We start from the raw sequence: 23519 nt of genomic DNA, 5'->3' as shown, positions 1-23519 counted from the left end.
GAGAATATGTGGTTTTGCTTTCTTTAAAAGATTTATATTAAATAAATGTCAATAGGGCTTTAAGCCATGTCTTATGAGACATGCAATTCTAGTTTTTTGGAGGTGTGGACCATGTCACTTGTTGGCTCTGTGACCCTACGTGAACCCACTGCTATGCCGGCTGCACAGATGCTGCCACTTCCTCTGAGGGGAAGATCACTGACAGGGATGAATACTGGACAGCAAAAAAGCAAGGTCCCCTCGAAGGAGTAAGATGTCATCACAAAATAACATTCTCTTCTTCCCCGTCTTTAATGCCAAGGACCTGCTGGTACTTCTTCTGTGAGAAATCAAGAGGGGGTTAGGTAACAGTGCATCTCGGCTCAAAAGAAACATTACATTTTCTTTTGGGCAAAACTATATTTATTTCCCTTTCTCCTCCTCAACTTGTCTTCAGGTAAATGCTTAGAGATTATTTCATGAATAGTAGTCTTTCTTCAAAGAACTTTAGTTAAGAATTAAAATACTTAATCAACTAAAAGCAATCAGGAACTCGACTTTCAATTCTCAGTTCTCTCAAATCCTCTGCAACTAGTGTGTTGTCCAAATGTGAGTGCATTACAAATTCGGAGAGGTGAAAAGAATACTTCATTTCATTAAAAAAAAAAAAAAAAAAAAGGAAAACACACCTTGAACAAAAATTTGTAGCAAATATGACAAACTATTAATCCCTTTATGATATGAAACGATAGCTCAAATGAATAAGAATACATTATGTGTCAAAGAGAAAAATGAGTAAAAAATCAGAAGAAATACTTTAAAAGGGAAATACACTAGAAAACGATCCCACTTTGCCAGTCATCTTAATAAAGAAATTAAAAATATGTTTGTTTCTACTCTACAGAATTATAGATAAACTAAATAATGCTTCCCCACTTAAAAAAAAAAAAGACTTTTTTGTTCAAACAGAATATTACTGAGAAGGCCAAACAAGTCGGGTTTCATGTACCAGATTTGAAAGGGTGGACTATTCTCCCTGTTCTCCATCCTTCATGGACTTTTGAAGAAACTTAAAGGAGTGTCCAGTTCTCTATGAGGCACATTGGAAGTCCACTATTTTAACATCACTCAGTACCAATAAGCTACGGTGCAATGGGCACCCCCCCCCCAACATGGTCAGCGAGGTTCTAAATCACATCAGCCACTTCGAACAGCAAGCTGGAAACACGCCATACAAATCAGCAAAACAGCCATATCCTTTGATTACCTTCACTTCTGAGAACGTAGACTGGCTATCTTGCCTGAAGATACTAATTACAGCGTCCTTTAAGATGGTAAAACTTTAGAAAAAAAAATTAATGCATGCATCCAACTATTCAATCAGTATTGACAGAGCAAATGACTTTGCAAAAACCAATGTTGCTATTAAAGAGAGGAGATAGGAAGGCTGGGGGCCTGGTTTAAAAGGCCATGAAGTTCATGAGGTAGTGTTTACTATGTCCTTTACTGGAAGAGGCTTTCATTTTACTGGAGGGCATTAAATCCTTAAATTAACCTAGCTGAGATATCACATTACCAAAGAATACAATGAAAACTAGAAGAGAAAATATGTCAGTTCGTGGCATTACAATGATTCTACTGGGAATCTTTAGGTAAGACTGCAAACCTGATATTGGCAGTCTCCTGGAAGAGAATAAAGGCCAAAAGATCTAAAACATTTCTCTGGGACTCCCTGTCTTAGCTATAGATTGAAGGACTCTATGGCTGTTTGAAGCATGCCTGGCTCAAAAAAGAGTAAGGGTGGTTCCTGCCACAAGGAGGTGGGTCAGGAGCCAGATGGGAGGTCTCTCCATGGTAAACTCCAAGCTTAAATTTACAAGCATTGGGTAAATAAGATCACCCAATTTCATGCTCTTCTCTGTGTTATCGCTCCTGTGTAACTCCACGTCTTTAGTAAAGTCTTATTTAAATGCCTCCAGCCTAGTCACAGCTGTGCTGTGGGTAATGTTCACATCTGAGCCGCCAGAGAAGATAATCCAGCCCACCGTCCACGCCTTAAGCCGATGTGATGATCGCTCAGGTGATGACTGAGAGATGCCTAGCCTGGGAAAGTGTCTCTCAAAGGCCAGGGCAGGTTATCAGACTCCGCTGCCCTGCCCCACAGAGGCAGGCACCCTCTACCACCACCCCTCAAGGGGCTGGTGTTGATTTGATTACAGAAGGAGGCCCTTCTTTGTAACCTCGAGAATGTTTAAAAATCAGACAGTTAAAAAATAAGCACCTAGAAACACAAATGAGACAAGGACAAGAAAAATTACTTGTGAGGACAAAAAAGCAAACTAACAAAGACAAACGTAAGGCTGAGGCAACTCTCTCCGCCTGTCTGTTTGCAGAAGAGGGTGATTTATCAGAAGAATGTGGAAATGGTGGCTCTCGGTGGAGAGGCAAGTGCAAATCAAAGCTAAATTTCTTTTCAAATTTACAGCAGAATCAAACAAAAAAGATATTCTAAAGTCATCACTGATTCAAAAGAGAAAAACAGAAAAACAAGTATAATCAATGTCATAAGTTTCTGTGTGTTCTTTTGAAAGAACAGTATTTTTAAAGATGATCTAATTCATCCTTGGAATTACTGCTTTCTGTAAACAGAAAATAATTTCTTAATCAGATGGATGCTGTGTTTACAGAAATTGTAATCAGTCTAAACCTGAAGTGGACTGGATTGAAGTTCTGTTTTATCCTGTCACAATATAAAGCACTTTAGCACATTCCTAGATAGCTCTCCTTTTATTTTCTTGGACTTATTTTATATTCATTGTATCTTGGGGTATTGCATATATCTTTGTGAGTCAGCTAAACTATGTCCTGGAAGAAGACGGAGTATAAACAAAATTACTTATTCTCTTGATAACTTTTTCTTTCTGAAATGACTTTCTTCCCGATAACGATTGCTCTTACCTTAGGTTGTTTGCAAAGGTAGCGACAAAGTTCTCCAATGTACTGAAACACAGTCACATTATACTTTTTGCAGTCGTTCCAAAACTGGCTGGCTGAGAATTTCTTCTTTAACACACAAGTAGCACCTACAAGAAAAGGCATAAAAAGGCACTGGGGGAAAAAACTTCAAGGGCAGAATTAACATAAAACACAAATAATGTTGCTCTGGCTAGAGCACTTTTGCTCACTTTCAAGGCTTTTATAATCCATCAGGGGCCATTTATATTAAGCTCATTTGAAAGCATTAATCTTACAGTCCAATAAATCTTTTAAAAATATTCATGTTTTAATTCCACATTTTGACTGCAGATATCTATTTTTTTGCAGTTCATGGGATGAAAGAAGCAGTCAAAATAATTAGGAGAGGTGCAAGTATTAGAGCATGAATACAGATAAGGCTCATCCTTCTTCACAGAGACCAAGAATATTCACTTACTTTTGACCTTGAATATATACACAGTATTTATTTTCAAAACCTTAAAGCAGCCTCAATATATATTGAGGCTGAGAGTTAGTATGGTAGAATTAGTAAGATGGCACCAACAAAAAGGTTCATTGATGACGCAGAACCTGATTTTAACAAACTAATTTTAATAACAATGTAAGCCACATGAATATGTTCCAAGGAAAATGACAATGTCTTGACCTCATCTTTATTTATTGTGGACATTGATCATATCCTAAGTACACTATTCTATAAAAGTACTTCATAGTATTTTAGACATATATAAATAATGGTGAATGATACCTATTTACATATTATTTCTGGGCTAGCTAGTGAAAAACACATAATCCCAGCATATTTATGAATGGAATCTACTGTGTCACCAGCTCTACCAACTGACTTACTGGGTGTCTAGGGTACAGTTTGCAGAGATAGCCTCAACGATTCCTTCTATGTACTTACCTTTGCAATGTGTATCTGCCACTCCTCCCTTCAAGAGGTGGGGTCTATCTCCTCACTCCTCAAATCTTGAATCTGGACTGGCTTATGACTTGCTTAGATCACCAAAATGCAGATGAAATGGTCTCTATGACTTCTGAGGCATTAAGAGCTAGGCAGCTTCCACGTCCACCCTCTTGGAAGGCTCCTACCACTGTTTAAGGAGGTGACAGTTGACCACTGAAGGGTGAGCAACCACGTGGAGAGGGAAGCCCTGTCAACAGTCAGCTCCAATCACACAGCCAAATTCCCAGGTCACTGCTCTTTCCACTTTGGGACTATACTGGAGTATGTCATGCAATTGTGTCCTTTTAATAAATATTATTTTATAATTATATGGAAGGCACACAATCACTCAGAACTCTACTGACAGTTTCAAACTTTAATGAACACAAGTTCTAATTATTGGGCATTTTGAAAACTTACGTAATAGAAAATAAAAGCTTACCTAACTCAACACATCCACCAATCCCCAGGAGAGATCCGGCACTATGATACAATGGAAGAGTTATATAAACGATGTCATCAGAAGTACAACCGAAAGCCCACAGTCCAGCAGAACCCATCACAGACTGCAGCTGACAGATCACAGCTGCTTTTGGTAGACCTGGATAAAAAGAAAGAAGAAAAAATGGAATCGAAAGCAAGTGCATGCTGCTATCACCTACAGCAGCAACTGAGACAAAAAGCATCACAGTATTCTACGTGCTTCGTAAAAGGCGGCATGCACATGTCAGCCATGGCTGTAATTAACCTCTAGAATCTCACATTTACAAAGAAGGATCAAAACCATAAAATCACATAGAGTTTTAGATACTGTAAGCTTCAAAGAGCCGTATCTGCTATAAAAATCGCCAAAAACCCTAACTAAAATTCATTTACTATTTTTTTCCAAAAGAAGTCTCTCTGGCTTTTCCTGATAGCTTGGCATCTCAGAACCTGGAAGAGTTCACTGCCTTCCACAGGCGTAGAGAAGCTCTCCAAAATTTCTCATCCAAGCCATGGATAAAGATTTTGAGTGAGACTAGCATCCCTGATTCTTGATAATGCAGCACCTTTCTCTTCCTCCTTCAGAGAATCAAGCATTTATGCTTTTTTGGCTTCCAAGAGGTTCCCCTCTGCTGCTCTTCAGTCACCATATTCTCCACTTTCCACACTGTTCCTGATCTCATGGCCACTCAGTGTTAAAAATAGTAACTTTTCAAATGCAGGCGTGTCCACAGAAAGGAGGACACTTTATCTAGTTATTTCCCACCCTTATGCTTAGGCCATTCCTGCAAAGCACTTTAGTAACCTAATCAGCCATACTTTCCTTCCTAAGTTGGTTAGCTTTACGTGAATAATGATCCCATTAATTTATTATAAACCATTCAAGGTACTCAGTTAGACTTTTTTGATGAAGGAGACAGCACATATGAGACTTTCCAACAAATGAAAGTGATCAAAGGTTCAGGGAGTTTAAAGGTTCCGAAGGAAAGAACCAGCAGAATGAATGAAGCTTGTTAAAACTGCATTTTAGAGTCCCTTCCTAAAAGAGTTAGGAAGCACGTTAACATATTAAAGACTCGGAGAAGCCCAGCAGTACAGAAACGTGACTATTTGTTTTAAAGGGGCTTCTCAAACTTCTGTGGTTGGTCATGAAGGCCCTCTTCAATTTTTATTTCACTTCCTTGAGGATGGGAAGGGATACACCGTGGAACACGCTTTGAGAAACGCTATCTTATGCGGTCTCTAAAGTCCTTTGCCCTTCCTTCTAGGAATCCCCGGCATCAAAGCTCCTCCCCCATCCCAGCTGTGAGGAGACCACCTGGATGAAATCCAAGCCTGAAGGTGGGAGTGGGGCTGAGCCTAGTGAACTGAGGATCAGGAGAAAGACAGAGGGAGAGACGGTATCAGGAGAAAACCAATTTAGAGGCCAGATAAATAATTTGGGGGAATTCTGGGATAATTTTGGAAAAAGGAAAGACTCTATAAAGCCAAGGAGAAGGACAGACAAGAGGAACTGGAGATTTAAATGGTGATAGCAGCTGGCCCCAGGCACGGCGTGGCAGGCAGTTACCTGTTTTTCCTCCTCCCACGGCTTACAGGAGTAGATGAGTGCATGGCTGCTCTGCCTTGGCTTAAACAACCTTTCCCAGTGATTCTGTCGGACCTAACCAAGTTCACCGAGCAACAGCAGGACTAGAAGTTGGCAGACTGAACACACACAGAGACCCACAAGGGAAAAAGAGTGGAACTGGAGGTGGTAGCAACAAAATTTTAGAAAGGCAGACAGATGACTGTGGTGACTGACAGCAGACCCAGGAAGATGAGGCCTGGGGTGAAGCCTTGAAGAAAAGCTGATTTTCCTCCACAGGACCCCAGGGAGGCTCAAGACTTTGATTACCAGGTACCTCAGGGAGTATAATATAAATCTGGAGCTAGAAACAGGGAACTAAATGGGAGTTCTGCTTGAGAAGCAATTACATCAGGGTCATAGATAAGGGACTCCGTGTAGCCCTTGTTCATCAAGAGATCACAGCATTTCTGACATCAAAGACACAGGAATGGTACAAAAACTCATCGCAGTATGTTTCCTGCTCAGAGACACTCTAAGTTTGGTCCTGGGTCTAGGGCTATAATATTTTGGTGGCCCTGGGCAAACAGAACTTGGTGGTTGCAAAAATGATTAGGAAAGTTTCGCTATTATCCGAAGAGCTCCCTTAAAACATGTGTGAAAGGACCTATGAGTAGACTCTACTCCTATCATTTATCTTCTCAGAGTCTCACGTCTTTATTCCATGTCCTAACTTGCACCAACACCTTCTTCATTATCGACATCATAGGATTTTCCTGTGCAAGAATCAAGTGATTCTTATGATAGTAGGTGAAATACTAATATAAATTTTCATGTTTATTATAATTACAATTACTTAATTCAGCTCTCACTTTTGAGCTGCAAGATATCAGCTTGTATTAGAGAGAGAGAAAGGGAGAGATGCTTTTTATTTTAAAAAATCAATTAAATTTTAACAAGGCTCAATGTGAGATAGGCCAGGACCTGGGAGGTGAGACCCTCTACTAGAGTGCTTGCACCTGGACATACATCTCCTCAAGCAACAGAATACAAAGAAACTATAGGGGACTGAAAAAATAACTGCATGCATGCACAGTTGGAACAATTATAAACAATAAGATACACAAAGGCCACAAATCAACTGCCATTTCTGAGGTGCCAGGAACTGGGTACTGCACATGATCCCTGCACACAGCACCACCAAGGTGGTGTGACCACCGAAGCCACCCCTCCCACCTGGCAGACCTACTGATCCCCTTCGCCCCTACCTTACCCTCACCAAGGAACCAGCCTGCCCTTCCTGGGGAGCCAAGGGCACCTGTTTCTTGTTTTCGCTCCCTCCTGCAAGTCCCAATAAAGCCCCGCCTGACTTCCTGGGCTAGCCTCTTAATAATTTCTATTGATTAGCATTTAATCAATTTCTATTGATTAAAGAGTCCAAGGACCGTAGTCGGTAGCAAATGTGATTCTGTTACATTCTTTGATGGCTTTGTATTTCTAAAGCATGACATCTACTGTATGCCCAATTCTGTATGTTGCTCTGCTCTGCTCTCTACAAGACCCCGTGTTGCTCAGAACTTTAAGCTAAAAGGAGATATGTGTATAACTTTCCATGTATAAGATCATTCACAAACCAAATTTGGAAGAATGTCAACTCTAAATGCTTTTGATATTTTAAAATGCAAAAAATAAAACAAAATTACAGCCCCAGATTGCTTCCTTCACACTAATAAAAGATTTGATATTCATTGTCTGCAAAAGATGAGCCTCTAGAAACACCAGGAAGAAGAGAAGTTGAACAAATAGGGGAATAAGAGAAAGTCTGCATCCTCCTCCAGCTCCCTCTAACACTTGACTTATCTGAGAAGTCTACAGAGGCCAGAAGTGAAAACGGAAAGACACTGACAATCAGGAATCTCCCAACAAAATGTTCTGGACAATGAAACCAACTGGCCCACAATCCCACTCAGTTACACAGAGCTTCTAGTTAGGATCTGGTTTGTTTGCACATGTGTGTGTGTTTTCGTGTCTGCACTTTAAATAGGAACAGCCAAAGGTCACCAGATATTTGAGGAAGTCCTATAGGACAAAGAACAGAGACCAACATAAAACAAAAGATAAAAGGATGTTAGAGAAAATAGAGACAAGATCGAGAGGAGAAACTTTCAAAAACTATTATCATTAATATTCTGAGAGATATGAGACAATGAAGCATCAATAATACAAAAATAACATGCTATAAAATGAGGAATATTCAGACAACACAAGGGCTAAAAGGTAAATCTCTCAAAAAGTAAATCAAGAGAAGAAAATAAGACAGAAAAGATGATTAAATTAATAACTCCGTCCAAGAGGGCCAATCTTTAAAAAGTCAGAGTTCCAAAGATGAAAGAACGGACAAACAAATAAACATGATGGAAGAAGGGAATGGCCAGAAAGAACAGAAATAAAGAAGAAAAGAGAAGGGTACGTAGACATTTAAAAATTTTTTTCAAGTACCTAGAATTGCAAGACATGGGTTTCTAGACTGAAAAGACCTACAAGTGTCCCAGCGAAATGGATAAAACAGACCCGTTCCAGCACAAGTCGTCACGATGTTACAGACTGCTGAAGGCTCATAAACGATTCTAAAAGTCGAAAGAAAAGAAAGAAAGAAAAGAAAGAAAGAAAGAAAGAAAGAAAGAAAGAAAGAAAGAAAGAAAGAAAGAAAGAAAGAAAGAAAGAAAGAAAGAAAGAAAGAAAGAAAGAAAGAAAGAAAGAAAGAAAGAAAGGAAGGAAGAAAGACAGAAAGAAAGACAGAAAGAAAGACAGAAAGAAAGACAGAAAGAAAGACAGACAGACAACACCAGGTTGCATGTAAAGGAGAAGAAATCAGAAAGAAAAAGACTTCTCACTATGTATACTAGAAGACAGAAGATAAAAAAGCAATACCTTCAAATCCCTGCATAAATTATCATTTCTAATCTACAATTCTACACAAACAAAGGGAAGGGGGGAAAAGACATTTTCAGACACGTGAGGACTTAAAACTTAACCTGCTAAGTTCTCTTTATCAAACAGCTACTAAAGTCAGTGCAGTGATAAAATGAAAAGCAAACCAAGGAAATGAATTTAGAACTAGGAATCAGGGGAATCACAAAAACAGAAAAGAGTTGAAGGGGATTCTCAGGGTGAGGGTGAGGAGTGAACCCAGGACGATAAAAGAGCAACACGTCACAGCTGAAAATGTAGGGAGGACAGCTCTGGGAAAGAGGTGCCCAAGAACACGGGCTTGGCAAAATACAGACTCACTTTGCAATATCTAAAAGTGAGTTACTGTTTTGTAAAAGGGATGGGTATGAGCCAGTTACAGATGTACAGAAAACTAAGCAAGCCAGCAAATAAACAAAAACAAATCATTAATTCCAGGTTGGGGAGAGTTTTACCTGACAGGAAATAAATATAATTTTGTTATACTATAGAGCTCAGATAGCAATATTATTTACTAAGTTATGATACTGATATTAATCAAGACAAAATTTATGATAAAACAACATTAGGGTGATGCTGGGAGAGAAAGTGTCTGCACCAGAGAGAAATGAGTGGAGGGAGAGAGTGGTAATGAAAGAAGATAAAATCCTCATCTTCCATTGTAGCAAATCAGTACACACTTCTTAGCAGGTACCTATTAAGTATCCAGTAAAGTACTCATGCTGTTTGGATATATGGAGGTGATTATACAAAGATCTAAAAATACTGAATGTAATTGGTTTAGGGATGGAGAAATACAGGGTACTTTTCTCTAAAATTTCTAAAACTATCAGAATTTTTCATCTCTGTGCTGTATAACTTTAACACAAATAAATATCAAACAAAAAATAACAGTGCTTTTGCTTTCAGCCTGTTGTACAAATGTATCAAACACTCTGGTTTTAATCTTTGAGAACAAAACCTGTTAATAGTCCGCTCCCCTCCATTCTCTTTGGGGTGGGGAGGGGGCTGTGATGAAGATTGTTCTGAAGACCGGAGTTACTTTCTATTTTTACAAGAAAACACTGTAAAGGCAAACTGGTCAAGTACCTAATGTTGGAAGTTTTCATAGCATATAATTTCCAAAATTTTACTGTTCGAAGTCAGACTGAATTTATGCTGACAACTTGATACATACTAGCATTTTTCAGTTCATTTATCAAAGATGTTCTAAATAGAGTTTAAAAAAAAACACTCTCTGGTCTAAAAGAGATCATTGTTAGGCTTCAAATAGGAACAATGAAAGAAAAAGAAAAACAGAAAACATTACTTAAATCATAGTTTTTTTGCTTACAATACTACCTGTGCATTAAAATCAGTAACAATACTTTTAATATGTCTAACTCAAACTCCCAGTCATCGTCAAATTAATTACAAAATTCACCCTGCCATAAATACCATCCAACTTTTCCTAAGGATCAATTAAGTTTAACATTCCTTTTGAATTCTCTGGTAGTTTCTTTTTCTGCGTGTGTATGTGCATGTGTGTGTGGTTGTGGCTGTTTACCTAAAAAAGGAAAGTTTAGTTACTTGATTCTATTGTATATGCTCCTCCAAACCTGCAACGCCTTCAAGATTTCTTGTTTCTCACAGGTTCCAGTCAACCTAAGGAAAACCAGGAGAGCCAGCTACAGATGCTTCAATTGCAGCAATCCTTGGGTCGTGTTTAGGATTTAACGTTTTATACAAGAATATAGAAAACTGTTTTAAAGTAAACTAATGGATTTTTTAATCCAGCAGGATAAGTAGAAACTATTTACACTAATCTTCATTTTATGCATCAGGCATCTAAGGGAAGCTAGCAAAGATCTTGCCAAAGAAGCTGGCCAAATTTCACACTTTGTGCAACTGGGCTGGGTCATCTTCAGACATTCCAGGGCCACTTGTACTACCAAACTGGAAGAAAATCTTTCCACATGAGACAGTGGCCAAGTGAATATGGTGACTTGCCAAGTTAACGTTAAAGCAATTACCTTTTCCATCCAAGTTTGAGAGCTCAAAGATCTAAGAACTGCAGGTCGTCTTGGATGCCTGCTTTCTCAGATGTTTGGTGACTATGAAACCGAGCCCCCTTAAAAGCAAACTCTCTTGCCAAGCTTATGATCAATCTCTCTATCCAAAACTTTATTCTCCTTCTTGTCCCCTCTGACCTCAGTTCTGGGCTAACTGACCAGAGTCAGATGACTAAAATTGCTATTGCCGATAACATCGGTAATGCACTAAAATTGCTATTATATGCATCACTGTTAATGTGCGAACTCAGGTTGTTTCTCCGGGGCAAGATGAGCTCACAGACCCCCGAGCCATGGGCCTCCTGGCCAAAGATTCATAAACCAGAGATATCCTGACTCCTAAAACTGTCACAGAAATGTTACAAGACAATGAGGAGTCACTCCAGCTTCTTTGTTCTTCCCCTTCAAGAAGCCCTTAACTCAAAGACCCAGTTGGAGTGGATCTGACACTCAGTGCCCCGCAATAAATCCCTACTTTGCTGCGAATTCCCACTGTCAGGGTTTGGTCAGGGTCCGGCGGGCACGTGAGCTCTTTGCTCAGTAACAACTACACACAGCAGAGATTTGCCCAAAACTATTCCTTTGCAAATACACTGCATTCTTTTTAAGTTCCAAAAACAAATGGATCTTACCTGTTGTTCCAGAAGTAAAGATATAAAGATAAGTAGCCTTGAGGCTTGAGGCTACATAGTAATCGCGGGGCACCTGACTGTCAGATGCTGTGCTCAGTTTTTCTTTGAGTGAAATTACTCCTTGTGGCACAGAATCTTTCATTCCCCAAATGCTGACACCTTCTGGGAGGCTCGGAAGGATTTCTTCTATAGCTCCAAGCAAATCTGAAAAACAAAGGATTAGGAATAAGTAAATAAGACGTAAATCTCAAACCATCCACCTTGTGCGTTCTTTTGCACGTTGAAATAGGGATAAATTGTTAATACAACGCTCACTTTTCATGCTGATAAATAACATCACAGCCATATTATGATTCTGTTTCAACATGACCAACTGAAAGGGAAAGCTAGTTACTACGTGATTTAATCAATGCAAATAGCCCAGTTCAAACTGAAATTTGGAGATTCCATTACCCAGATTGGATTTTGTTTCCCAATCATTAAATATAACTCTTTTTTAAAATAAAATCCTATTTTTATACTTTGCTTTAAATTTAAACTTCAGGACACTGCACTAAACATTTTCTTTGAAATACAACTCAGTAGCTCATTATTCTAATCAGCCACGTGTCTGTCCCTGTTTGGTTCTACTAGAATGCAGTAATACAGGAAAATCCCCTGACTGTGCTGGAGTCACAAGATCATTATATTATGGCTTAGAGATCATTTCAGAGTGAAAAGTTAAATGAGCAGATTGAGAGATGCTCTTTTCTCTGGATTAGAATACTTAAAGGTAAAAGTCTTTGAAAGCAAAAGGGGAAAAAGAACCCCTTCCAGAAAAGGCAGGAGGATTCACAGCGCACAGTACAGTGTGACGATGGCAGGTGGGAGGGGGCGGATGAAGGCAGAAGTGGCGTCAGGAGCAGTGGGATCCAGGGCCTGGCCTGAACCAACGTCAAGCAGAAGGAAGGCAGAGGATTAGAAAAACTGCAAACACCGGTGTCTTCAGGCCTGAAGAGCTTAGGGGTTCTCACAAGATTAAACGTCTGGGCCGAAATTCAGCCTTGAGAAGGGAAAAGGGACACATCTCTCAGGAAGCATCTACTGTACAGATAACAAAAAAGCAACTGTGGAGACGAGGCTGTGTTGAGTTTCTCTGGGAGACTGACCTAGACCTTCTGAAATTGATCTTTAATGTAGGAGACAATGCCATCCGTCCAGGAGGAGAGCAGTGGTAGAGAAGGAGGGAGACGGGAGGTGGGCAGGAGTTCTTGAGGAGGAAATATTAAATGTTAAGATACCTGGCGTCCAATGGGATACAAAAAAGGAGAGCATCATCATTCTTGGAGGCTTTTGTATATTCTTTAAATTCTCTTTTTTTTGGGGGGGGGGTAATTAGGTTTATTTCATTATCTTTTTTAATGGAGGTACCGGGGATTGAACCAAGGACCTCGTGCACACTAAGCATGCACTCTACCACTGAGCAATGCCCTCCCCCTATTCTTTAAATTCTTTTAAAATGTAACACTCCCTTCCTGAACATGTACCTTTAACAGTGAAGTTCTACTTTCACATTCCACACAAGTGCTCAAATTTTACTCTCATATTCCTATAAGACATCATACTTTTCTAAGATATAAGCAATTTCTGAGTGCTATATTATTTATCTTAAAATCTATATTAACATCCATGGGGACATTAAGCAATAATGCCCAGCTGGCCTTTGGCATTAATGTCAGGGATGCCAAAGATTACCAGCAACCACCGGAAGCTAGGAAGAGGCTGGGAAGATTCTTAGACCCTTCAGAGGCAGCATGACCCTGCAGACACTTTTATGTTGCACTTTTAGCCCCCAGATCTGTGAGGGGATGGATTTCTGCTGTTTTAGGCACCTTTATGACCGCAGCCCTAGGAAACCAATTCCACCAAGGGCACAAGTTGGTGGGCAGTAGACCTGTTAGTCTGACTCAAGCCTAATTAGCTCTAAAATCTATCCATGACCTTAAAAAAGAAATCCACTATAAAAAGTTATTAAATGTAAAATATACCCTGGTCAGAATGGTAAAGTACATGTAAGTATGGACCTTTCCATCTAAACGATTACATTTTTTTATAATTTTTAAAGAAAAATTTTAAAATAACCACCAAGTATAATCCACTCTGAAGATGAATTCAGGGTGCTGCATTAAACATTTTCCTGGAAATGCATATCAGTGTTCGGTTATTTCAAAAAGCCATCTGTCAGCCTCTACTGAGGTCTACTATAATACAAAACATTTGAGGAAAACTCATGATTTACTTCCTCAAAATCTGTAGCCCAGATTGAACACAAAGAAGGAGCAAAAGAAAGACCTCAAATGGGACTGGCCAATTCACAAATAAAACCCGAAAGAAAACTAAGGAACCACGGTAAATAATAAAGACTTGATGTGTCAGAGTTGGGGGGAGGCAAATCGGGACCTGACACTTACCAATTTTTATTTCTTTAAGAAATCTGGGGGGAAAAACTGTAAAATTCCAGCATACGTAGCATGCTGCTGTCTACAGACTGCTTTGGTAAGAAAGAGAAGTGAAAAATCACAAGGAATGTTGGGGAAAGGACAAGTCATAAAAAAATGAAAAAGCAGGAGAAGCAAATAATCTAAACTTTGTATTTTCTTTTAATTTTTGGTACTGGATTTTCTTTAAATGATTCTCTGTGGCATTTTGAATGTGTAAGTACAAGTCTCTGAATTGACCCAGTTCATTACCATAATTTCAAATCTCTCAACTGGAATTGTAAATCAACAGCACAAACTTTATACGTTCTTAATAATATGTGTGTCTAAATTGGCAAAATAAGTGCAAAAAAAAACTACAATATGATTAACTGTGGCCCCAAATTTTGTTGAAATTGTAGAGCCTAAAGAAACAGTATTTACAGAGTGATGACTTTTACAAGAAAAAGGAAGGAAGTGGATTCCTAGGAATCAGGAGATACGATTTAATTTTCTTTATAGATTAAAATTGCATTGAGACATTTAGAATTATCAGATAGAATTTTATATAACCAAATTAATTCTTCAACAGTGGTAGGACCATGTGGGTGAGGATAGTGAAAACTGACATAAAAATTGGAAAAGTCTATTAAGGGATGAAGAATCATTATTTACTTATCACTGTCGATCTTTCATAATAAAATGAAAAGTTCTAATACAATTTTGAAAGCAAATTCTAAATATTAAGTCCTAGAACTAAATAGCATTTGTTAAAATACTTCAGGGACATCTGGCTGTGTTTCTTGAAGATTTACTCTTCAGTGACGTGTGCTACCATTGCAACCGGTAGAACTGTAAGCACCTCAAAAGAAGGATGCCTGTCCTGCTCCACCCCTTCGCTGACTGTGCCTGGCACACACACCACAGGCACTGGCCGTAGGGAATTGCACTCTGCCCGTGGGCTCCACTGTAGATGCAGGTCTTAACAATGAGTAACCATACGAAAATGAAACAGGTGAATATTCTATGCCCTTTACATTATAGGAGAAGACTGAATCTCTTTCAAAGCAGTAAGTTCTTACCAGAAATACACATTGTTTCTCACATACGCAAGGCACTGCACTAGGTGGGGTTGCGAGCATCAAAACAGGTAAATTATGATCTCTGCTTATAATCCTTTAGCACTGTTGGCACAAATTAATTTCTTGTTTTTCCATCATTATTATGTCTCATCACATTTCTGAGACTATAAAATCAATGAGTAAAAACACAATATATCTCTCTAATATACCATTAGTGTGAATTACATTATTCACACTGCATTACAAACTCTTTAAACTATCTTATTTAACATAAAATAAGCTAATATTTTCAAAGGGGTTGCTTGTAGCTTTTAATGCATTGGCAAACATTTAAACTTTTATGCATTAATAAAATGATTATGAAATTCAACTGCAAAGGGTTAACTTGAGCTTCCCATGCTGCGAAGCAATGTTTACACAGAAACCAAAGTGAAATTATAGATCTCACCCCATGCTTATAACTCCCATCCTATGACTTAAAAGCGTTCTCATAGAACGCACAGGCAGGCTATGGTTTCTAAGCAAACTGATGCTTCTGTAAGCCGTGTCCTAAAAGCAATTCATATCATGATGTAGATAATACTTCCTATCAGGCCAGAAACTCATTATGATGAACAATGTGCCAGCTATTTTGACAGATATCAGTTTACTGATCATCACAATAACTGTAGAAAGGGCACAGGAGCATAATAAGTCTTTCAATGTGAGAATAAAATTCCTTCAGGGAAGAATATGCTAAGTGTCCTGAATGTCTGTGCACAGGTTTGTAAATGGGTTTCTATGTTTCCACTTCCAGCTCTTGCCACATCTTTGGGGGCGCAGATAGTGTATCAATTACAGGCAACATTGTGCAAGAAAATAAAAAGTAGAACACTCCGTTTAAAGTTATTTCCCACACATCTCCTATTGCCAGAGAGTAATTATTACGTAGATGTGTGTTTCTCCCGGTCAGCCTGGCCACCTCTCTGAGCAGGCACAATCCCTCTTTAAGTTGTTTCTGCTACTGCCAGTATTCAAGCATCATTCTCTCCCAGGAAACACATGTTTAGCAGACGCTGTACATAAGAATCCCAGGGCCAGTACACTCATGATCAGTGAAGAAGACACCCCTGCTTAGAACACTATCTTTTCCAACTAGTAAACCACGAAGCTGCTTAAATCTCCTATCAAAATTCATTATTTCCTCTTAGATTGGAGGTAATCCCTGACCTAGCTGTGTCTAAAATGGAAAGAAAGAAAGAAAAAAAAAGCAAAACAGCCATTCATTCCACTACCTCCAAGTAAAATTGCAGAAATTCTCTGACACTTAAAATAGGAAGATGTGAGGATATCACAGTAAAACAGATACGTGTGAGGAGGATTCTAGCACATGGATAAAATAATACGAGTTCACGAGATCCCTGCCTTATCTAGCTGAACATGTATTACTTTCCATAAAACTTAAAAGGTCTTTATTTCTTCTCTAACTCTTCCTCTTGGACTTTAAAAAGCAGATGCCTTCATGGTTGGAAGTCATCTGGAGAATTACAATGGCTTGATTGTTAACCAGAACATTCGCCCTGCACAGTCTGAATGCAACAGTTTGTGAAAAGGAGCAGGGGAATGCTGTGTGCATTACTGCAAGTTTGTAGAGCTGACATACGATTTGCACTTCTTGTGAACAGAAACACAAAACTCTTCCAAACCTGGTGAGACCCCAAATACCACGAAATCTAAAGTTAAAAGGTTCAGGATAATATAAATATACATTTTTACTTATTCACTTATAATGACTTAACATGTGATACACTGAGAAGGGAGAGAGGGCAAAATACACACATGCAAGTAGATCTGAAACTTTGTGGATGTTTAGCTTGAACACTAGACACTGCAAAGTCTAAATACACTGTACCTCTGAGGAGTCGTGATTCTAACATTTAGCACCATTGATATAAAATAACACACCAGGAAATTCCATGGAGATATCTATTGCCAAAATCAGTTACCAAGTGGACAGCAGAGGGACAATTCATTGGCAAAAACAGGCAAGTAAATAAAAAGCTCCTGAATGCCCACAGATACCTCCTAGGTTTTCATTAGGTCATTCAATCATGTACGCACCCACCCGGGCAATAAACTCCTACTGAGCATCTCCTCTGCGCTGAGTTCTGAGAATTTAGCAGCAAACAAAACAAACTTCCTTAGTCCAAAGAGCTTCCATCGGAGTTCTTGACTTATTCCTCAGAGCCACCCAAATGTGCGTATGTTAATTAGCAAGAACTTGACCATTCCATTGTGTCACTGTGAACAACCACAGCACATCTGAGACAGGGGCGTTTGGTGGGCAAAGCACTGAAACAGAGTAGATGAAGAGATGGAAGATGACAGAGAGAGAAGGAAAAGGGGCAGGGTGGGGGAGGGGAAGGGGAGAGAGAGGGAACAGATGGAGACGGGATGAGCGGGAGCAGAAAGGAGGATAAAGACAAAGGTGGAGCCAACAGGCTTCTACGACTTAGCGTGAGCTTGAGCAATTACTCCAATTGCTTCCCTTGTCTTTAAAACCAGGCCACAGCTATGGTGAGGATCATTTAAGACAACGTGTATAAAAACACTTGGTAATTCACGCAGCACTGTAAAAATGGAAGTGACTCTTCGTTGTTAACATTATTATTATTATTGCTAAATATGTCAAAGGATATAATTACATAAACTTTTAAAAGCTAAATACAAACACCTCAACGTTTCCCTGTCTGGCCCAAGTAAAGAGGAAAGCATAAAAAGCAGAGATAATGTTGACCGCAGACACTATCAGCAATATCACAGTTCAAATGCTGGGGGGGAAAGGACTTGGTTTAATCTCAGACTATGCACTTTTCAGTCAGTGCTGGAATTTTCTGGGGAAACTTGGGATGCCACTTGACACATCTTCCAAACCAAACCACAGGATACAAAACGTCTTTGCAAGTATATCTGAGTCTTCAGACTATGAGAGAAAGGAATAATAGTTTCATAAACATTTAATTTTTTTCTACGTATCTGTCTATGAAAAACCTGATGTCTTAATATTGGTAACTAGTTTACTCTTTTTATATAACTGAAATGCAAATTTTTTTCAGAGTTAAATCAAAAGGGGATTAACAGCCCTAGAACCGAATGAGCTAGCCTGTATAGTGGAGCAGAGTCTTATGTCAGAGGCTAGGTTTTGAGTCTGCTCTGCACCTCTCCTAAGCTGTGTCACCCCAGATACCTCAGGCAAATTTCTCTCCCTCTTGGTTTCTAAAGTATAGCTGTGCACCTGCCTCTTAGAATGACTGGGGGTAGCTTTTACAGAGTCAGTCTTGAATAAATGGCAACAGTGATATTTTTGTTAATGACAATTACAGTAAGAATAACATTTCCCTGGTGGCCTAGTTGACTGAGACAGAACTATCAGACACCTGCCTTGACTAAAACTTCCCCTGTCACCGTGGACCACCATGGACAACATCTGGTCTACCTGTAAAACCTGTTTGAAACTGAACGATAAAATTTGGCTAAAACATAGCAAAGTGTTCAAGGTCCTATACTAAATAGACTGCTTACTAGTCTTTCTTAACAGCTAACACCCCAAGTTAGGTTGTAGCAGCAAAATCCAAATGAGATTCCTTATTAAAAGCCTCGGATGATTCTATAATGATAATAGCAATTATTTTAATTCACCAAGGATTTAATTTGTACATACCAGGCACTCAGCTAGTCACGTTACAAAAGCTGTATCATTTAGTCCTCAGAATTATACTGTGAAGGAGACGATGCTATCACCATTTTACAACTAAGGAAAGTGAAACTCAGGCCAGCTGTTGATCTTATCTGCAAACACAGAGCTAAGAAGCAAAAGATCATGGGTGAAACCCGGGACTGTCTGGCTTATCTTGATCTAAACCACCTGACTGGTCCTTCCACCTCAGTACATTCTCCCTCAGATATGATGCTTTAATAGCACATCTCTACTAGAAATATCTGATGAGAATTTAAGACTTCTGAAATGTAAAGTTCTAACTATACGTATGTATTATATGTGTACATATTCTAACTATATACATATATATAGTTCATGAATTAGACTCAAGATGCCAAGAATATCATTTTCAGGGTAAGAACTTCAAGTAGAGAAAAGTGACTGTGATATATAAGTCATGACTTGCAAAAAAAAATCTATTAATTAATTGAAATAGAAAAATGTGAAAAATACATGTAATTTATATATTTTGGAGGCACGCTAGAAAGAACTGTTAGAAAGAGTTAAGGTTGATTTCTCCAGGTACCTACTTTCAGAGCAAACCAATTAAATGTTTTTGGCTTAAAATTGTAGTGTCCCGAAGTGGCTTTTATATACAAAAACTGACTGTCGGTGGTAAAAACAAGAACAAGGAAACAATGCAATTAGTTATTGGCAAGCAAAGCAAACCTGGCACAAGTGAAACTGCAGATTAATCAGTGCTAATTAGGCAACAGCAAAGTTTGAAAACTCTATTTTGAGAGGTAACCAGCCCTATGCACTTCAAGAGGAGTCCCGCAAGAGGCAGGATATGGGATGTTTCTCAGGTTGGCCTCAACATCATGGCTCCGGAAATCTTTTCAGGGATATAAGGCCCTCTTAGTTTGCTCTTCTAAAGGAAATGTATGGCTTTACCAATTTTTAGCACAATTTAAGGTTTCAATTTGCTCCAGAAACTACAATCTAAGTTAGATTGAGCAAAATGAATGTCAGAATATATCCAAAGTGTGATGTTTTTCCCTTTTGCTTCCACATTGTCACTTGCCCCTGAACAAGAGGTAAATATTGTTCCACCATATTATCAAAACTCTGTGTAACTCATTTATCCTACTGATGGCCAGAGTTCAAAGATATGTTGTCATACTGGTTAACCTCTCTCCGAGGTGAGGAGCTCAATTTCAATCTTGGAGGATATGACTGTTGAATGAAAAGAAAAAAGAACAAAAAAATACACAAGCGAGACTATCTGGCTTCTCTACTCCTGTAATTTAAGATAAAATCAGTGCTTAAGAGTAAATACTTTGCTACTGTATCAGGTCACAAATTGAGCTGGAAGGACGACCTGAACAGGCAAAAGTGAAAGCCTTGAATAACTAACCTTTTCTACCATATATTGCCTAACTCATTTTCAAGTGATGTGCAATTATCACATAATAAAAGTTACTTGGAAAGTGCTATACTTTAGAGCTCACTGGTATATAAATGTAGATTTTTTCCCCCTGTGAATCTAAAAATTCTATATGAAGTATCAGTATATATCTATTAACTTAAAATACTTAAATATTTTTACTAAGGTCCTTGCCACGATCCTCCTCATCCTCCACTTTCCTACCCCCATGCAGGAGGCATACGTAGAAACCATTTAGATTATACCAAATATGTATCATTGTTCCTACTTCTATTCCACTTTGTTAGGCAACCCATCTTCCTAGGTTCTTCATCAGTTTGGCACTCAACCAAAGACTTTTCTTTGTAGTTCATGGTCAGTATATGTATCCGAAGCCTAAATCCAAGGGGAAGGGGCAGATGGCTAGTACTCACTGAAAGAAAGAAAATGATGCACAGATGGGGGTGGGAGAAGGGAGAGAAAGGCCTAGAGTCAGCCAAGGGCCCGTCACTGGCTGCAAAGTGGGAGCCCAACCTGGCCAGGCAAATCCTAGCTTGCAGGCAGAGCAAAGTAAGAGCAGACATGAAGACAGGAATTCATGCACTTCTGATCAAACATGCTTGTCCTGCAAACGCAGTCAACCTTGACAGTGTTACTATTAGAGGTGGTGGGTATTCCACAACGAAATCAGGATCACTTTCTTCTTCATTAAATAATTTTGTGAGGTCTGACAACATTTAGAACTTAACCAAGCTGTCTGTGTTCTTGTACTCACTGAAGATATCAGTTTTAACAGTAAAATGCCCACCCCACCCCCACTAAAATAATAAGCAGCAGAGATTTCAGAAAAGTCTCGATAATTAGCAATATACAACAAGGTGACTGAAGTGGGAGAGGGGGTGTTAAACCGCCATCCACAGAACTGTAAAAACGTTTTGTACTCTAAATATGCACACTTCATCACACACCCAGAGTATTAGCTGTGAATCAGTTCTAATAAAAAAATGAAGAGTAGGGTTAGGAGGCAGCGCTGTCATTCTGCACAGGCCGACCACACCCCATACTCTACCTGCACCCACCACGAGGGCCTTGGGCTCACAACTGAGGATGCAGTGCAGGAGGGAGATTGAGCAAACGTTGGAATTGAGGAAGGCCACCACGCAGCCCAGCTTGGCCAGGCCGAACCACACGTGAATGAAGTCGGGCTCATTGCTCATCAGCAGAGCCACGATATCCCCCTTTTTCAGCGTGGAATGGTTCAGGAAGACGTGCGCCACTCTGTTACTGCTTCTGTCCACGTCCTGATAGGTGTAGACGTCTCCCTCGTAGATGATGAAAGGTTTGTGGGGCTGCTTCTTGGCGTGGATCAGGAACTTATCCAGGACAGTGACTAGCTCCCCCTTCAGTCTGTACATCTCCATCCGTAACCCACAGCGGACCACTTTCAGCAGGTACCAGAAGTCGTCCCAGAAGTAAGGGTACAGGATTTTCTGCAAGAAGCCCAGGACGATCACTCCAGCCCCTAGTCCTGTTAGCCATGACAGGAGCATGGGGGCCACGGGGCCGGAAGGAAGCTCAGATCCCAGCCCGGCCATTGTCCTCATCCAGGCGCACCTCTCTGCGGAGATCGTGTGTCTTTAGCGCTCAGGTCTGGCACCTGAAGTTCTTTGCCAGACTTTCCAGGAGGGAGAAGGGAATCTCGCAAAACAGAATCAGAAACTTGCACAGAAAAACTCGCCCCAGCGAGGGCTGGGGATAAGGCCTGGGACACCTGGTGGATGAGCAGACAGCTCAAGAAATCAGTGCAGATGCTCACAGGGGTCTGGGTACCTTCGAGCCCCGCCCAGCGCCCTGACCTCCGCGCCCCGACGGCGGCCCGCTCCCTGCCGGGCTCTGAGACTTTTGCCAGTCCTCTCCAGGCAGGCTGGGTCAGTCCTCAGTGCCTGTAAAAGCAAAACCTACCACCTTCAGGGGCAGATGCTCTCCTTCTCAGGGTAGTCTTTCCGGTGCCTGCAGGTTAAATTCGAACCAGAAGCTGGGGTGGCGACGGCTGAACAATGTGGAGGCTTACGGTCTAGATCCGCGCGATGCGGCGCAGGGTCTCGGGGCCACGCCTCCGTGCAGGGTGTCCCCGGGTCTCGTGGGATCCCGGCTCCGCCTGCCCGCCAGCCCCGCGCTCAGGGGCACCCCTCCGGCGCGTCGGGTCCCGGCGCTGCTCCCAGGTGACGGCCGCGCACTCTGGAACGGCCGCCTCCCACGCCGGCCGCGGCTCCCCTCGGGCTGTCCTTGGGCTGGTGTATCTCTCCTCTGCTCCGCGGCGGCGGTCCCGTCCGCTTCCCGCCTGCCCCCCCCCCCCCCCCCCCCCCCGGCTCGGGGCCAAGCTCTGCGCGGACCGCGGCTGCCTGAGCCGCTCGGCAACCCCCCGCCCCGCGCCCCGGCTCCTCCCTCGGCGCGCGCCTCGGCAAGTGCGCCGCGCCCCCGGGCCCGGGGGGAGGCTGCGTGGCGTGGGGTCGAGGCAGCCGGGCTGCTGGACCTGGGCCGGAGACTTCACTCATTCAATCACTAATCACTAAAGGGAACTAAACGAGAGGCTGGAGGCGAGGGGAAGAATCAAAGAAAAAAAAAAAAAGCCAGACTGCCAAGGGTAGAGCGGGGTGGGGGCGACGAGCGCGGAGGCACGCAACAAAATGTATTCATGATTTGAAACAGATAAAGGAATATTTGAACTGTTTGTTCATAAAACATCACAAAGTTGGCTTGTTGTTCCACAAAAAGTATTTTTGAAAATGTTAATAGGTTGGTGTTGATATTTATACTGAAATTCTATCCTTAGGGTGCCTTGACAGTACTTTTAACAAAATTTTCTAATATTGATTGATGTGGGAACTTTGATCCATTTCCACATCCATATTTTTTTTTAAAAAAGTCTAAAATACTAGCTATTATTTTTCCTTAAAAATAACTTTTTTTTTCCCAGTGAGCTCATTTAAGAAGTTATCAAGACTTGAAACTAAGGACTCTAAAGGAGGGTGAAGTGAGGAGGAAACAGGTAATTGCAAAGAATAACAAATTTTATACAATGATTAAATTTTACTGAAGATAAACTGAGGGGTGTTTAATTACACTTTTTTTTTTCTTCTTGCAGATACCATCATCCCAGCTCTGTTTTTAGGAAGCGTGTATAAATGTTTAATTGCACATGTTGCAATGATTAAGCATTGCCTCACACT

At 40.5% G+C, this 23519-nt stretch overlaps 1 protein-coding gene across 1 annotated transcript in view; it reads right to left on the bottom strand.

Moving 5' to 3' along the window:
• Window positions 1-22595, bottom strand: part of SLC27A6 (solute carrier family 27 member 6) — a 51282-nt gene extending 28687 nt beyond the window's left edge. Inside the window, exons 1-4 of the mRNA XM_010981055.3 lie at window positions 21359-22595; window positions 11629-11832; window positions 4368-4526; window positions 2938-3062 (exon numbers count right to left, since the gene is read on the bottom strand). Of these exons, the coding sequence (XP_010979357.2) occupies window positions 2938-3062; window positions 4368-4526; window positions 11629-11832; window positions 21359-21893 (1023 nt within the window). The 5' untranslated portion in view covers window positions 21894-22595. The remainder of the gene's footprint in view (window positions 1-2937; window positions 3063-4367; window positions 4527-11628; window positions 11833-21358) is intronic.
• Between the last annotated feature and the right edge of the window lie 924 nt (window positions 22596-23519).

This window comes from Camelus dromedarius, chromosome 3 (assembly GCF_036321535.1).
Source record: "Camelus dromedarius isolate mCamDro1 chromosome 3, mCamDro1.pat, whole genome shotgun sequence".
Lineage (NCBI taxonomy): Eukaryota > Metazoa > Chordata > Mammalia > Artiodactyla > Camelidae > Camelus > Camelus dromedarius.
This window is presented reverse-complemented; position numbering and strand designations above follow the sequence as displayed.